General features: G+C 34.1%; 1 protein-coding gene across 7 annotated transcripts in view; it reads right to left on the reverse strand.

The window, feature by feature from the left end:
- Positions 1 to 18,305, reverse strand: part of LOC150104186 (uncharacterized) — a 712,768-nt gene that overhangs the window by 475,831 nt on the left and 218,632 nt on the right. For all 7 annotated transcript variants that reach the window (XM_090396809.1, XM_090396815.1, XM_090396810.1 and 4 more), the window contains one exon: positions 3,202 to 3,297. In XM_090396809.1, the coding sequence (XP_090252935.1) occupies positions 3,202 to 3,297 (96 nt within the window). The remainder of the gene's footprint in view (positions 1 to 3,201; positions 3,298 to 18,305) is intronic.

The following is an 18,305-nucleotide window of genomic DNA, read 5'->3' on the forward strand; positions in this document are numbered from 1 at the left end:
AAGGTTGCTAAATGAAACAAGCAGTATCAGCATGATGGTAGAAAACTAACAACAGGAATACATATCCATTTTTGAAGTAGAAAAAGTCATCAAAAATCTGAAATGTGGAAAGTCAGCTGGAGTAGATGAAATTCAACCAGAAATCCACAAATATTATTATTATTATTAAATAATACTTCCAGGGAGTCTAAAGACTCGTCGAGGGAGGGTACCTACTCTACAGCTCTCCCTCTTTCCCACCAATCCACCAGCCGCAACTACCTTTATCATCTACATTAACACCATCTACCGCCGACCCCCCCACCACTAGTATTTTCCTAAACAAACATCCATGCCCACGGCAGGATTCGAACCCGCAACCTTTTGACTGGAGAGCAGATGCACTAAGCACTTGGCCAACCAAGCTGGCAAATATGGAATTATAAAAGTTGTACAGTGGCTGCATTGCATAATTCAGAAATTTAGGGTCAGAGGATTGAATTCTGTATAATTGGGGCAGCGCTTTCATAGTACCCATGTAGAAAAAGAGATATAAAACTGAATGTGAGAATTACCGATATTTCCATATTGAATGTTCCTAGAAAGAGTTATGCAAGATTTATACTTGACAATTGGTTAAGAAAAATTGTGGAAAGTGGTCTGACGAAGAACAAGATGGATTAAGGCCAAACAGAGGTTGTCAGGATCAGATTTTCTCTTTAAAACAAATAACTGAGAAATATTGGGAATATAACAAGAATTTGTATTTAAGTTTTGTTGATCTGGAAAACCATATGAGGACATTATCAAGCAATATAGTCTCTATTTAAGCTGAACGTCAGTAGTTAGAATTGAAGGACGTCCAGGAAGATGGTTTGATGATAATCAGGTATACAACAAGGGTGCATATTATCTCCACTGTTATTCATTATCTATACAGATCACATAATGAATGAAAGTGATATTAAATTTGATATCAAAATTGGCAATGCTAACCTTAGCTCTTTACTTTATGCAGATGATGTTATACTTCTGAATAAATCCAGCACATCTGCAAGATTTGTTGACTAAATTGAATAACTATTATTTTTATGGCTATTTAGCCTATTTTTGTTTAGGAGTACCCCTTTTTTATAATTTTATTGGTTTTTTTACTCAATTTTTAGGGTATTACTGATGTTTTAAAGACAGATATATGAAAAATATATAGGAAGAATAATTCGGACATACCTTTGTAGGATGTTGCTGGTTGTCTTCTTATTCAGCAGCATCCAGCGTATGGCGATATACAATTATCTACTGCTGAAGTATGACTGAAAGGAAAGTGGGATGGGGGGGTTGGAAATGTAGGGATAGAGAGAGAGAGAGAGAGAGATGTGGGAGAATTATCAGTGAGACAAGAGGTGTGTGAAATTTAAACTCTAGTTTTTTAAGGGTGGGCAGAGAATTCTTTGGCAGGGAGGTGAAAGATAGAAATTTTCAGGGAAGGATATGTTCAGATAAGATCAGGGATGGGAGTAGCAGGATGTGAGCTGTTTCAACAGTGTGTCATCTTCCTGAATTGAATAACTGTTGTAATAAATTTGGTATGAAAATCAGCAATAAAAAGACAAAGACAATGAAAAAAGGCAGAAACATTGTAAACCTTAACTGTATCCTGAATGGTGAACCTACAGAACATTTCAGCTATTTAGGCACACTTTTTAGTGAAGATGACAAATTAAATATGAAAATAGACAACAGAATTAATAAAGCTGGTATAACAGAAAGTCAGCTGAATACATTTATATGGAACAAGAAAGAAATTAAGTCCAAACACTAAATTAGCTGTATACAAAATAGTGGTTCAAACCAGTTTTAACCTTATGGATCTGAGAGCTGGGTTAGAAATAAAACACTTGAACCAAGACTGGAGACCTCATATTAGAGTTCTGAGAAAGATTAGTGAAGTTAACAGACAGCATCAATGGCAGTATCATCTTAAAAATAAGGATATTTGGAACGAACTTGCCAGTGTTAGCATTCAGGAATGTGTTAGTAGAGCTAATCTCAGGTGGTATGGTCACTTAAATAGAATGAGAATTCTATTTAAGAGAGAGGAAAGATTAGCAAAACAAATGTTCTTTGCCATGTTGGCAGAGGAAGACCAAGATGTAAATGGATTGATATAGTAAAAAGCGCCTTAAAAGAGAGAAATATAAGATTTGATAATTTTGGGTGCTTGATAGATAACAGGAAAACTGTTGATCAGAAGTTAGTAAGGGTGTAACTTTTTATGTAGTACTATCATAATTATCCTATACATCCCCCGGGGGCACATGTCAAGAATTTGATGATGAGAAGTGCCTTAGAAGACCAAAATATATGATTTGACAAGACTGCAGTGCTGAGATAACAGATTAATTTGGAGGAAAATCATTTGAGAGGAAGATACTTTACATAAGGTACTATCATAATATCCAGTACAATTCCTGAGGAATGTTAAGAATTTGATTATGATCTTGAAGGAATATACCTTCTTCTTAGTTGTAGCACACTTAGATGAGAATATATCTTCTCATTTAAGTGAGTGTGCTACAACAAGCATTTAAGCTTATTTGGTGGTTATACAAATTGCACTGATGGATTAATGGCTTATCGTAACAGGTAAAGCATTAACCACTACTTTTTAGCCAGTATTTCAATCTACAATTATTAGGCATTGTAAAAGCAACTGTGATTTTTCTTTTTTTTTATTTTAATGTATATTTTTTAAAAATCAACCCCAAACAAAAAGTGCAAAAGACATAATATGAGAGTGCCATGTTGATATGTTTCTTGAATAGCTGGGAAAGCAGTTCTAAAGAACAAAAGCAAATGGAATAAAATACTTTTATTTAATATCAATCTCATATACAAGAAGTAGAAGAATCTACAGCACATCAGTGTTGTTTGTGAGGTGTAAGATAGAATTAGAATCAGTTCAAAAAATTTGGAACTGAACTTCGAAAGATGTTAATGTTGCAAGCGTTAATGTTTTCACATATTTAGAGGAAACTGGGAGAATGTAGGCTTGCTACATTGTTAAGAATAAATAAAAATTTATTTATTATTAATGTGAAATGAATCTACTACAACAAAAACAGTACATTAATAAAATAGATTACAATGAATGTTTAATTTACACAAACGACAAAATCCATTCCATTTTATCATTCAATCAATGAAAATGCTTTCAATTACCTCTCGTAACTTGATCTCCTGATCTTTGATTCTTATCAGCAACTCATTTCTTTCTTTTATTATCTTCTGAAGTTCATTTTTAAATGCTGAAATTTCCTGAAATTTTAAAATTTTAATTTTCAAATGTTAAAGAAACAATTACAGATGCAGTTACATTGTGAAAGTTATTTCAAACTTTTAAAGCTCATACCTCCTAGATAGAGACACTGAGAAGCATGAGACTAGTAGCATAATAATTGTTTAATGACAGGACTTGTAACAAGAGAAATACATGCAATATTTCTACATGGGCATGCCAGGAAAGACATTACAGAACAGAAATAGAAAGTTTTCATTTCCATCTGCATAAAGGTTTCTAATTCAGTGGCTGGTATTTTTATAAGACCTTGATCAGGCCACACATGGATTAAATTACTGTAAAATCTTATATATATATATATATATATAAAAAAAAAAGTAAAAATTTTCTATGTCGATTTTACATGGGAAATTAAGTTTTACATAAAATATTTGTAATTAAATTAATGTAATAACTCACTTTGCCGTATTAGTTCTGGTAACAAATTGTTAGAATAATTTTTGTAAGAACCACTAGAATTGTAAAGACAAAAAAATAAGCTCAGACAGGATTAGACAAATAGACCTAAGGCTAGCGACAAGGTCACCGGATTCCGAGTTTTCCCGCCAGAACTCAACAATAGCGTGGGTGATGGATCGGGAGAGTGAGACAAAAGGCAGAAATTGAGGGGCCAAAAGGCTCTCGATTCAAAGTTTTTTGTGTGCCAAGTCTTTTCCGAGGACGGAGAGAGTCTCATTCTGTAATCAAGAGTTCTGACGATGATGAGAAGTTAGATAGCAGTGGAGATGGTCCTTTCGAAATGTCCTACCATATGCTTCTTCGATGATCTACGTGTGTGCTATATAATTGCTGTCATAAACTAGCATATCGAAAATTTTTCGGAAGAAGCAGAACGTGCCCGTATACCTTAGGATCCAGGACTATATGTAATAAGCTGGCAAGATTGTAAGTAAGATGATTTATGTAAAATTCCTAGATTGTGAAATTTAAGCGACGAATGTTGGTTCTATTGTCTGTTAACATAGAAAGTATTAGAGAAGCCGAAAAGCCGTACTTCTGTTTGAATGTGAATAATATATAGTTCCTAGGAAATTGCTAATGTTGTGTAATGTAAAAATTGAATGTAGATTAAGTTATGCCTCTTTCTGTTCATAACTTGAGTTAAGTTAAAGTGTGTTTAAGTCTATCAGCATGTCTGAAAATTTATGTGAAAGTTTAATGTCTTTGTCTTAAAACTTAAGCGAAAATGCTTGAATGATCGTATAGAGAATTAGACACATGATTTGCATTGTCTCCGTTCTTATCTAGTTGCATTAGGCTGAACCAGACACTTGATATGTATAGTTTAAATTTTGTAATTAATTTGTCTTAGAATGAATAAACATGTTTGTTTTGTTAATAGCTTGCCTGATCTTGCCTTACCAATGCACTGTCTCATAAAACTATAGAATCCGTGTGACCAAAGAATAGTGATAGCCATGACTGACTGATATTAAGAATTAGGAGTTGCTTGAATTAGAGTTAATTTAAGAGATATTTCTAGTGTTTAGCTGAATGTTTATCTTGCATGTAAGGGAAAGAAAAACAATTCCTTTATGTGATCCTTAATGGTGCAGTTGTAAAGTAAAATAAATTTTTAAGGATCAATACAAGAGAAATATAGCAAGGTAGATTAGGGAATTGATTCCAGCCAGAACCTTTTCCTTTGTCTACACTTTGAGCACGTGAAATAGCTTACTTATGGCCTTCAGAGAAAGGGGAGGAGTAAAACTATAGACTAAAAGGATTAAGAATAATCACAAGTTTTATGCATGAAGAACTAGCTCAAGCAACAATGATAAACTCGGTATTACGACTGATCAGAAAAAGACATTACAAAGGTGCAGTCTGACGATGAAGTAATAATAAATAAAATAAAATAAATAAATATCAACATAAAATAAAAAATATATTATTGCATTATACTGTGCACAGGATATGATCACCAGATTTTAAAGCAGATGAGGATCTACAGGAGAGAGTTCAGAGAAGATTTATACAGGTGATTTCTGATATCTGGAATTTGGATATTAAAAAAGATTGAGGGAAATGCATTTGCAGAATGTTTTTGGATAGGAGGAAGGGGAGGAGATATGTGATTTAGACATAAGTTTGTAAGAGGCAGTTACTGGATTTGTGTAGAGGAGATTTTTTTTGTAGAATGGAGTGAGACAACAGTAGAAGTAAAGAAGGATGATGTGAGCTCGAGAGTAAAGATAGTTTCTTTGCATGGAGATAAAAAGGCACAGCCTTTTAATCACCATGAGATTAAAGGCATTGCCCCATTTTTGTCAACGAGTTTTGTGAGCATGCAATATCTGAGAACTCCCTAAATGGTTCTTTTGAATCCATGGAGGTTTAAACAATAATTAAAAGCACTGTTGCTGTAGGACTTTGGGGAGAACTTTTTAGTAGTTGTTGACTACTAAAAAGTTGATGACTACACAAAACACCATTATATTCACTGTAATGGTGTTTTGTGTAGTCAATGGCATATTTATCTCTTTTATAAATGGATCAAAGTCTGCGTGGTTAGCCTAGTGGCTATGCACTTCGCAACCATATGCCTGGGAAAGGAGTATCCTGGGTTTGATTCCCTTCTCCAATGTGAGGAACTTAAGGATCTTTCTCAGACATAGCAGGATTTATCTCCCCAGTTTTTCCAGTACTTTTACCACACCTGAGATACTGATTGGTCTACAATTTGCTACTGCATCTTAAAACTTCCCTTATGTAATGAAATTATTTTTTCCTCTTTCCACTCCCTTGGAACTCAACCAGAGCTGAGACTTAAATTAAAGAGCCTGGTCAGGGGCAGGGGTGGCTTGTGCATAGGCACTGTGGAACTGCAGCACACCCAATTTTTCGCGATATATAAATATATTTATTAATTTATTTATATTAATATTTAATTTTATCATCAACAATCCTATACAATTCTCTTATTTTGTATTAAAAAAAAAAAATCCATCTTGTAGCACTTAGGAGGGCGAACGACACTAGCAGCACTGTTTACCACAATGTCATATTGCTAAGCACGCAAGCATATGCACGTCATAGTGAGATGCGAGCTATTAGCATAATGTGGCACTTCCATCGCACAGTTCCACTGTTGTTTATATGCAGTTTGCGCTAGTAGTAGAGTGTTCGTAGTTAGTGCTTATCGTGTTTGCTCCATCTTTAAATATTTGGACATTACAATTAAAGGAATGGATTTTATTTTTAAGTAATTTTGAATTATACTAAACTGTATAATTTTATCGATAATAAACAATATATTTTCATGTTTATTTTATTTATTTTTTTAATTTTTACCATAATTTTGATATTTTATCCAAACATGTATACACTGTACTCACAGTGTGTATGTATATTTCGAAAGTTGCAGCACCCCCACGATTTCAAGCCATGAGCCACCACTGGTCAGAGGCATTGCTAGTTTCCTTGCACATTCTCTCAAAACCCATTTACATTGAGATTCTACAATATCCTAAGAACCTCTAATTCATCTACCTTTGTTCCTACAATAGAGTCTGTCATATATGTTAAACAGTAACCTCACTTGGATGATATACCACTTGCAAAGTGGTCACTTATTAACTCGACTATTTTATCTGCTTCTGTCAACTCGTGACCATCATCATCATCAGTCATCAATCTTCAATGATCATTTTTGGATTTCCTTTGGTCTGCTTGGCTAGATTCTTCTTGTAATCTGATTTTGCCTTCTTTTCCATGCTGGGTCACCTTTTTTGCCTGAGCCCTGTAATGTTTGTGAGTTTCCTGGTCATCTTTCTCCCTATATACCAACCACAGCATTTTCTTCTACTGTAGCTTACATTTAATGATAGTACTCATCCATCTAACTCGTACTCAATTAATCCTACTTACCTTAGAGGTATACAATTTAATATTGCTTCCTCTAGACGACCCTTAACTATCTCCCATGCACTACTAACATCCTTACACTGCAGCGTTTTATGCCATGGCACAGATTTAAGCTTCCTCCTAAGCTTGTCATAATCAGTTCCACGCATATATCCCTTCTTGACAAAGACTCAGCCAACAGCATTATATGATTAGTACTATTAACTAATTAACTATTAACTATTAACATATCCCAACCCCGATATTAATAAAATATCAGGGTTGGGATATGTTCATTTTTCTAAATTAACTGACTTAAAACCCGAGAATTATAACACAATGACATTTATTTGACGAAACATGTTGCGTTTTTTTCAAATAAATGTCATTGTGTTATAATTCTCGGGTTTTAAGTCAGTTAATTTAGAAAAATGAACATATCCCAACCCCGAGTTAATAGTACTAATCATCATTTCCCTTCTGACGAGGGTAATTGTGCACTTACGAAAGCATATCAGAAGACACTAAAGAGCATTGGAATTAATATCAACAGACTTATCTTCTTGAAGAAATATAAGTTTTCCTCAATTATTCCAAAGTTCCTACAATTTAAAGAAATCATTACTACAGAAAGAGCGCACCGTATTTACACTAGAGCTAAACTTGAACTTTTAACAGAGAGAATTTGCGATACAAAATGCAATTTATCTTTGCTTTTCACAGAAAAAACATCTTTAGAAAACCAATTAGCAGCCTGCTTAGATCTGGATTCTTGGAATCACATTAGAGATTTAAGTACACACCGCGCATTACAATTTCAAAACTTAAACAAACAGAAGCTAATCAGGAAATTCAACTTTCTCAAGTCAAAACAAGAAAGATCTACCTTAAATAATTGTCATAGCAGACTTAAAAATTTGGTGATTAACAAATCGTCATACGTGCTAAGTCCCGATGAAGAGAAAATTCTCGGAAAAGGCCTAAATTTTGTGTTGGCACCAAAATGCATCCCTAAAGAACTACTTTTAACTAAGATGGAGAAGGCAGCTTCGCCACTTCCTACCGCAGACGCGAGTTTACTTCGCATCGAAGCAATTCTTGCAATCAACAACGCAAAACCTCCTTCTGATAATATATCCCCTAGTGAGAGACTTGCGATTAAAAATCTAAGGATTAACAAGGACATTGTCATCTTAAAGGCTGATAAGGGGAATGCAACTGTAGTTCTAGATAAAATAGACTACCGAGAAAAAATCTTAGCACTGTTAGATTCAGATAGTTATTCGGAAATTGAGAGAGATCCAACAAGAGAAATACACAATAGAACCAATTATCTCCTACAAAAGACCACAGAAATTCCACGGAATACACGGCTCTCCATCCGCTCTTTACACCCCCTCATTCCAAGGTTATATGGTCTCCCGAAGGTACACAAAGAAAACTATCCACTGAGACCTATAGTAGACAGCATTGACTCACCCACATACAGGTTATCCAAATATTTGGCTTCATCGTTAAAAGCTTATGCGGGAAAATCTTCTTCTTATATTAAAAACTCAACAGATTTTGTCTCTAAAATAAAGGACCTAAAACTAAAATCTTCTGACATCATGGTGAGCTTTGACGTGGTAGCACTCTTTACCAACATTCCGACACATGACGTTCTCCATATTTTAAAAAACAAGATTTCAAATAAAATGTTCTCTCTGTTATCTCACTGTGTAAACTCTGGCTATTTTGAATTCGAAGGTAAACTATACAAACAGGTCAAAGGATTAGCTATGGGAAGCCCCCCTCTCTCCTGTGTTAGCCAACATTTTTTTCGAGGAATTTGAACAAAAAGCAATCTCCTCTTTTACTTTAAAACCGAAAATATGGCTTAGATACGTGGATGATATATTCCTCATATGGGAGCATGGTACTGAAAATCTTCACAAGTTTCTCGACCACTTAAACAACCGCCATCAAGATATAAAATTGACTATGGAGATTGAAGAAAATAGTTCCATCTGTTTCCTAGATGTTAAACTCACTAAGACGCCTGAATCAATTAAAGTCTCTATATTTAGAAAGCCAACTTATACAGACAGATATTTGCATGCGTCATCCCATCATCATCCAGCGCAAAAGTTGGGTATTATATCAACTCTAGCGAATCGTGCAAGATCTGTACTCTCAGATGAAGAACTGAAAAAGGAACTACAACATCTTAAATGGACCTTTAAAAACAATGGCTACTCTCTAAAAAATATTAACCAATTATCCCACCGTCAACGTAGCAACGTAGAGACACAGGACGACTCCAAAGGTCATATCATCTTGCCATATATCAGCACACTATCCAAAAATCTGAGTAGAATTCTAAACAAGTTTAACATAAAAACGTGCTTCTCGACTATGCCAAAAATAAGATCACGCTTCAACAACTATAAACAACCTCACAACCTTCTACAATTCCCAGGTGTATACAAGGTCACTTGTGAATGCGGAAAGCCTTACTATGGGCAGACAGAGAAATCTATCTTAATACATCTCGAAGAGCACCAGCGTGAGACATTGCTTATAAGAGAACCAGAGCAACTGCTTTGTCAAGCCATGTCCTGTTTTCAATAAATACGAACAACGAAAGCCACCAACATGAAATAAACTGGCCATCAACTTCAAACCTACACATCTCCCATGATGAAGTAGAGCGTCGCATTGTCGAGTCAAAAGAAATCACCTTGGACCCTTTTCACATGAATAACAATCTTAGCTATAATTTGGCTGACTCTTTCAACTCTACTATTAGATACTGGAGATCGCGTGATTCCACACATGCACAGGTGTACAACAATAGAACTTTAACTCGGACTGTAGTTCAAGCTCATAATAACTGTAATTTACAGTCGAATATTATGGCTTTATAATTGTATAGCTTTAGAGTGTGTCAATGTTAATTTCGTGTCTTTTAATATCTTTCTATGTTCTTATTGCCTGATGAAGTCATTCTTGACAAAACATGTTGCGTTTTTTTCAAATAAATGTCAGTGTGTTATAATTCTCGGGTTTTAAGTCAGTTAATTTAGAAAAATGAATATATATATATATATGTGTGTGTGTGTGTGTGTGTGTGTGTGTATCTTTTAATATTCTACTATATACAGGGTGTTCGGGATAAATTTGACAGTTTCGTAAGGAAAAAGAAAATCTTCTTTGTATCTATTAAATTTAATGAATTGACAAAAAAACATTACAGGCAGAGTTAATTACAATACTATCAACAAGATTTACTCAAAATAACCACCATTAGCATCGATCACAGCTTCAATTCTGCTTCGGAACCTCGAACAAGCTGATGCTACAGTCTCCCTGGGAAGGGCCGCAAAAACTGTTTTAATTTTATCCATTAACTGGGCTTTTGTATTACTGGAAGTGCGATTGGTGTCTTTTTCAACTGCGCCCCATACAAAATAATCCATGGGGTTAAGGTCTGAGGAGTTTGGAGGCCAAACATTTGGACTGGTGAAGTCGTAGAAATTTTCAGACAACCATTTTTGACTTTTCCCAGAGGTGTGGCAAGGGGCCGAATCCTGCTGCCATACATACGGCCTACCATTGGCTACCCTTGTTATCCAGGGCTTGACTACAGTTAGCAACTCCACGAACAAAGCCCGAATTCCAATGCCAGGGTTCTTCAACACCTGTTCCTGCAGATTTGCGAGGAATTCTGCTGTACGAACGCAATCAGATCGTCTGCTAGGGATCTTTCTTCTTGCTACATCCTCGTAGTCACCATTGCAAGTCTCTAGTTTATGCCTGATTGTTTTTACTGTATTCAGGGAGCATTGGGCAGCAGTCGTAATATCCTTATTTTGATGGCGGGCACAAATCATCATGATACAAGTTATTCTCTTCCATGATTCAGGTGGGTTCCAGCTATCCATCCTTTCTGACATCTTGTATATGAATGAAGAAGGGTCCAAACTTTTAAATGAAGAGAAGTGTGTGTTAATACATGTAACTTACGGAAAAATATAATTAATTATAAATATGTCAAATTTATCCCGAACACCCTGTATTTCATAAAGGAATTAAGAATACCTATATCTCTATAATTTCTAGGGTCCTCTTTATTTCATTTTAATAACTCGGAATTATTAGTCTTTTTTTATTATTATTTTTTTTTTTGCAGGCTTCCTATGGAAAAAGCTTCATGTAAAAATTCTTTTTATTTATTTCTTTCATGATGGTCAACATTCACCGTGAAGAATTTATGGAGACAAAACATGTATTGGAGTAATTACTTATTATTATTATCCTAAGACCCCATGGAGTCAAAGACTAATCTAGGAGGTCCCTTTGTCACACACACCACTCATTATACCACGTCTTAAACACAAATTCTCTGCAGACACCACACTACACTCTCAGGCAAGGCATTCCAATCATTCACAACTCTGCATGCAAAAAACTTGCATGCAGAGTTGTGAATGATTGCTTCTCACTCCCTTGTTCACACCCTCCTTATATAGCTTCCAGGGATGACCTTTTGTTCTCCCCAAGATTGAAATTAACACTCGTTGTTTTGACCTCTGTTTCAAGATCATCGTCATCATGAAACATATATATGCACAAGACACAAGCTACATGACACTACATAAAAGGAAGATAAATCTAAATGTTCTGTTAATCGCTTACCCTATCCTGACCTCTATTGAAAAACAATAATAATAAGTAAATAAAGTATACAAAAATATAAATTAATTAAAATAAAATACATTTTTTATACATATAATAAGTATAATACAGTGGTATCTCGCTAAACCGAACTAGTAAAAACCGTGTTCGTTCGGATTCGTGAATTTTTCCCCAAGAGACAACACTAACTAGCATTTAAGATAAAAATAATCAGATTCTAATGGTACATCAATTTAATTCTGAAAATAAATGAAGTAACCAATGGAAAAAAAGCTACTGTACAGCAATGTAAAACTTAAAAAATAATACAGAACACAAGTTTATTTTAGTAAAAAATTTAGTTTCTATGTACCTGTATTATTGAGGATTCTGATTTAATAAAATTGCATAGTTCAGTGCATAACTTAATTTGTGTAAAAAATATCACTTTCTTTGTACAACACAAAAAAAAGTTTCACAAAATAACACAAAAAAAGTTTTTTTATTTCTTTTGTAAAAAATTCATCGATTTTCTTTTGCTTCTTGGAAGCTAAACTTTTTTCGAATGCTTCTTCTCAGAACTGCATTAGCAATAAAATTTTGTGGAATGGCATATCATTCTGCTTAGCCCATTCTATACACATTAAAACTGTCAACTGCAGCTTCATGTTTTACTTTTTTTTTTCAAGTTCTTTATCATCAGCATTGTCTTCTAATTCATTCTGTAGTGTCATATTTATATTTATAATTTCAGCATCTGATTTGATTTCGAATTCACTTTTGGTTCCACCTGTAATCCATTCCATAATATCTGTTTGTGAAATTTCAACATCTGGATTTATATTTTTAACCAAATTATGCACATTTTGAATTTCCTCTTTTTGTGTATCACTGTAGTTATCTTGGTAAATTCTAGCCACAGTTTTTTTTCCATGATGCTCAAATTGCCTCAGGTTCGATGGTTTCCCAAGCAGCAGCTACTGACAATGCTACATCCTTAATTATTAATAGTACATAAAATAATAATATGTAATAAATAAAACTTTTTTCTTTCAAACTGCAGTTCGGATTAGCGAGATACCAATGTAATATACATATGATAAAAAACACAAACCAAATGGTTAACTATATAGTTAAATGGTTAACCCTATAAACCACATCAAAGAGAAAACAATAGAATTAATCAAGTCAGTGATCACTTGGCCAGAGGAAACAATTAAAAAACTAATACTGGATTATGTCCGTGCTCTCAGAATTTATGGCCTGCCAAAAATACACAAAGCAAACACGCTACTACAACCAATAGTTGAATAAAAACAGCCCCAATTATCACTTAACCAAGAAACTAGCAGCTACACTCAAGGAGTTGGTAAGGTTATTCCCCTCCTACATAAGAAATACACAACACTTCATAAACAAAATTACAAACATCACACTCAACGACGAAGATTTATTAGTGTTGGATCCTACTCCTTCTCAATCTATACTTTGGATCCGACATGATTACTATTACGATGTTCTTAACTAATTGATAAGTTGTAAGTTGATTTCTAATTCAAATATAAAGAAAATTTATATTTAAAGACTGCGCCACTTTATATCTGAATTAGTTCAAGAACTGAAGATAAACCAACTCTCAACTACCCTTCCTTTATATGTTGTTATTATATATACTGGCTGAGTATATTTGACTTACTTAATTCACCCGCTCTGGTTCGAATATTTTATGAATGGTGCAGTAAAAGAGATTCAGGCAAAATACAACCTTTGATTAACAAAAACAAACATTTAATTTTAGAATCGCAAATTTTACACTTAAGTTCAAATCAGTAATTAAGATATCACAAACATTTTAGCTTCTCTGATAAGTTCAATCATACAGACTCAGACAAAGGTAAATCTGTTATCTCTATAATACAGTCTTCTCACAGTTCCTTAAGTTCCAAAATACAATAAAAATTGCAGTAACACCTCTTCACAAACAAACATCTTTAATTTTACACTTCAGCTAATTCTCCGCAATAGTTACTGTTAGTATAGGGAAATTCTAGGATGAAACTCACACACTTCTCTGTATAGGAATATTAATGGTTGGAATAATCTTACCAATAATCTTCTTTCTTCATCAACTTACACACAAACACTTTTTATAACAGTAAACATTTTAAACAGTATACAGCACTCATTAAAATAAATCTTCTAAGCAATAACTGAATTAATCATCAGTCACAATACACAAAAAGAAATGTTCTTTCATGAAGTACTACTGATCACTCATGAATTAAGGCAATACACAATAATTCCTTATCTTGAGGTTTTATATGCACAGTTGTTCATTCCTCCTGCATTCAAATAATTCTTTAGGCACTATAATTCTAAACACAGCTAACGGTAAACTTCAACTTTACAACCTCTACTATTCTCTAGTAGCTTCGTGCTTTGCTTCAAGGTTCCGTATGTCCTTGAAAGGTTGGCGCTGAAATTAAATCTCAACTCAAGTATCGCTAGTCTATTTAATAGTCTCTCAGCTGTTTTCCGTAGCTATAATTGTTATTCTACAACTTATTAGCTAACTGCTTCTCGACTAGTAGACTTAAATTAGCTGCTTGAGTGACTTGCCGACTCTCTAATATCGCACTCTGATTCCCCGAATGCTGAATACTCCGATTCCAACCGAATGCCAATTCTCTCTCTCTATGTTTCCTATCTATCTCTTTCACTCTCACCTTCTCTTAATATTTTCAGCGTTCCTTGCTTATGTATCCATTCTTCCCGCCTAAATTGTTCTCGTGATCTCTTTAATTAAAACTCTTTTCAATAAACTTTCAACATCTTCCTCACGCACTGTTCCAAACTCGCGCTCGCTCACTTACATACGTCTCCACGACAACAAAACAAAACATAATAAAATTGAGCTATTGCATAACGTTAAACTTCTACAAATAGGAATAAATAGAGAATATTTACATTTCAATTAATGTGCAGTGAAATTATCATATACAAGTTCTTATGATATTAATATAGTAATAAATAAAATAGCTTAATAATATTTAATACAGTCTTTTCATTATTAATACATATATCTTTGATTAATTAATTAAATATTAGATAAAATTAAAGGTAGTTATATGAATATTAAATTGTAAAATAAGTTGTTTACATTAAATAATATTTACAAGTCTAGCCTTTATGATGGAAGATCATGTTGGATTCTGAAGCAAATAATAATTACTTAAATCTCTATATATTCAGAATCCAACATTAGTCAGTCATAACTGCCGTTTTCATTAATGTCCTGATCAAAGATACTATTCTCAAAAAAGAACATATTTCTGCCCGATATCAGGGCCCTCTCTGTCCATGTACTTCAACTTTGGGCATTTCGTGCAGCAAAATAACTTTTACCTATAAAAAGAAGTTACAGCCCTGGGCTCACCACTTTTCCCCCATAGCTAACTTTTACATGGAAGATTTCAAGCAACGAGCTCTAGATTCAGCAAACCTAAAGCCCCAAGTCTCAGATATGTTGATGATATTTTTGCCATGTGATCCCATGGAATCAAAACATTAAATACATTCCTAAGCCACCTGAACAAACAAAGAACAGAAACATATCCAATTCACAATCGAAACTGAAAACAATAGTCCTCTTCCTTTTCTAGACACACTTTTCACATCTTCTCTCAGCTGAACCTCCTTCACAGTCACAAACCTACACACACACACACACACACACACACACACACACACACACACACACACACACACACACACACACACACACACACACACACACACAGACTAATATATACATAAGAATCCATTGGCACCCTTAAACACAGAGTCCTAACAATTTGCTACAAAGAGCAGGCACTGGACAAAGAATATGAAATCATTAGCCAAATGTTTGTAAAAATGGCTACAATAAAAAACAGTTCAAAAGATCCTCCACAAAAATACATTTAAAAGCAAAAATATTACAAGAATGCCATAGCTATACCATACATTAAAGGCATATCAGAAAATATACATAAAACACTACATAAATACAATATTAAGGTGACCTTCAAACCACCTGCAAAATTAAGAAATTTACTCAATCATCCAAAGAACCTCTTCCATACCCTGCCCACCCAGGATTTACAAAATTCAGGAAAACAGGGTGCACCATTCCAATTATAGAAGATGAACATAAATGCCACATTAAATTCGTCAAATATGGTAAAAACAGGCCTGTTAGACCACGTACTTCCAACATGTTACAGAATCAACTTGAAAGGTACCAAGTCCCTACACCACACCAAAACCTGGTTTGAAAGAAAGTTCAAAGTTCATGTGAAATATCATCCAAATCTAAACAAGAATGATGGATTAATAATTCCAAGAATCTTGAGGACCCATCTGAAACCAATATAGTATAAAGAACAACCCCAAACAGGGAAAACCTTAATATGAGAGGACTTAAGAAATTGTTTAATGTAGTTATTTAAGTTAAGGGATATTACATCCCATATTGTTTCTTTCTACCTTAACTTAAATAAGTTCATGTTGCCGAATTGAAGACATTGGCTCTTCATATTATTAGTGCTTAATGTAGTTCTGCTATGAAACTTTTTTTACATCATCTTAATATTATTAAACTGATATGTATAAACATTTTATTTTATTTTGTGAACTAATTTTTAATTTTGTATATATTTTATTTAGTAATATTTTTATTTTATTTAAAGTTTTTTTTTTCACCAGAGGTCAGGCTAGGGTAAACAATTAACAAAGCATTTAGATTTATCTCACTTTTGTGTAGAGTTAATGGCTTGTGTCCTGTACATATGTTTTCCTGTGACTTCAACAGAAGTTAAAACATCAAATATGTTTTTGTCTCCATAAATTATTCAATATGAATTCATCCAAATTAGTCTATTACTTGTGAGTCCTCCAATATTGTCATATCTAACATTTCATTCCTCTAAGGCATTTCTGACCGAATCAATCGACTTCCTCTGGGGCTTATTCTTGACATCAAACACCTGTTTTACTAATCTTTTGTCTCCCTTTCTATTTAAGTGACCATACCACCATAGATTAGCCTGCTCACGCTTTCTTGAATGCAAACAACGTCAAGTCCCTTCCATTCTGCCATTGATGTCATCTGTTCAGGATTCTAATTTTTCTAAGAACTCTCATATCTGTGGTCTTTAGTCTTCGATCAAGTGCTTATTTCCAAGCCAACTCTCAGATCCATTAAATCTGATCTTGTATACTGCTGGTATAGTGATCTGGCTAATTTCTCTCTTATTCCAATTAAATTTATTCAGCTGGCTACCCATCATAGCAGCTTTGCTTATTCTGTTATCTATTTCCAGATTTAATTTGCCACCTTCACTAAAAACTGTGCCTAAATAGCTAAAATAATTTACTTGTTCTAGAGGCTCTCCACTGAGATTGCAGGTGAAGTTTTCTATGTCACCATCATCAAATTCCTGCCATGTACCCTCAAGGGGTGTACAGGATATGATGGTACTACAAGAAAAATTTACATCATTACTAACTTCCTATCAACAATTTTCCTCCAAATCAGTCTGTTACTTGTCAAGACTCCAACATTATCAGATTTTATATTTCTATCGTCTAACGCACTTTGTACCGTATCAATCCACCTATATCTTGGTCTTCCTCTGGGTCGTTTTCCTGCCAACCTGGCAGAGAACACTTGTTTTGCTAATCTTTCCTCTCCCATTCTATTTAAGTGACCATACCACCTGAGATTAGCTCTGCTAATGCATTCCTGGATGCTGACAATGTCAAGTTCTTTCCTAATATCCTCATTTTTAATATGATATTGCCATTGATGCCATCTGTTCACGCCTCTAATCTTTCTCAGGACTCTCATATCTGCGGTCTCTAGTCTTTGGTCAAGTGTTTTACTTCTGACCCAGCTCTCAGATCCATAAGTTAAAACTGGTTTGAACACTGTCTTGTATACAGCTAATTTAGTGTTCCGAATAATTTCTCTCTTATTCCATATGAATTTATTCAATTGACTTCCCACCATACCAGCTTTGCTGATTCTGTTGTCTATTTCTATATTTAATTTACCATCTTCAGTAAAAATCGTGCCTAAGTAACTGAAATGTTTTACTTGTTCCACAGGTTCTCCATTCACAACACAGTTGACATTTTCAATGATTCTGCCTATTTTCATTGTCTTTGTCTTTTTATTGCTGACCTTCATACCATATCTATTACAACAGCTATTCAATTTAGTCAGAGAATCTTGCAGACTTTTAGCGGATTTATTTAGAAGTATAACATCATCCGCATAAAGCAAAGAGCTGACATTAACATCTCCAATTTTGATATCAGGTTTAATACCACTTTCCTTCATAATGTGATCCATATAGATAATGAATAACAGAGGGGATAATGTACATCCTTGTCTCACACCAGATTTAATATTAAA

Source organism: Typopeltis vanoorti, chromosome 8, assembly GCF_054136105.1.
Source record: "Typopeltis vanoorti isolate ZY-2024b chromosome 8, IOZ_Tvanoo_1.0, whole genome shotgun sequence".
Classification (NCBI taxonomy): Eukaryota; Metazoa; Arthropoda; class Arachnida; order Uropygi; family Thelyphonidae; genus Typopeltis; species Typopeltis vanoorti.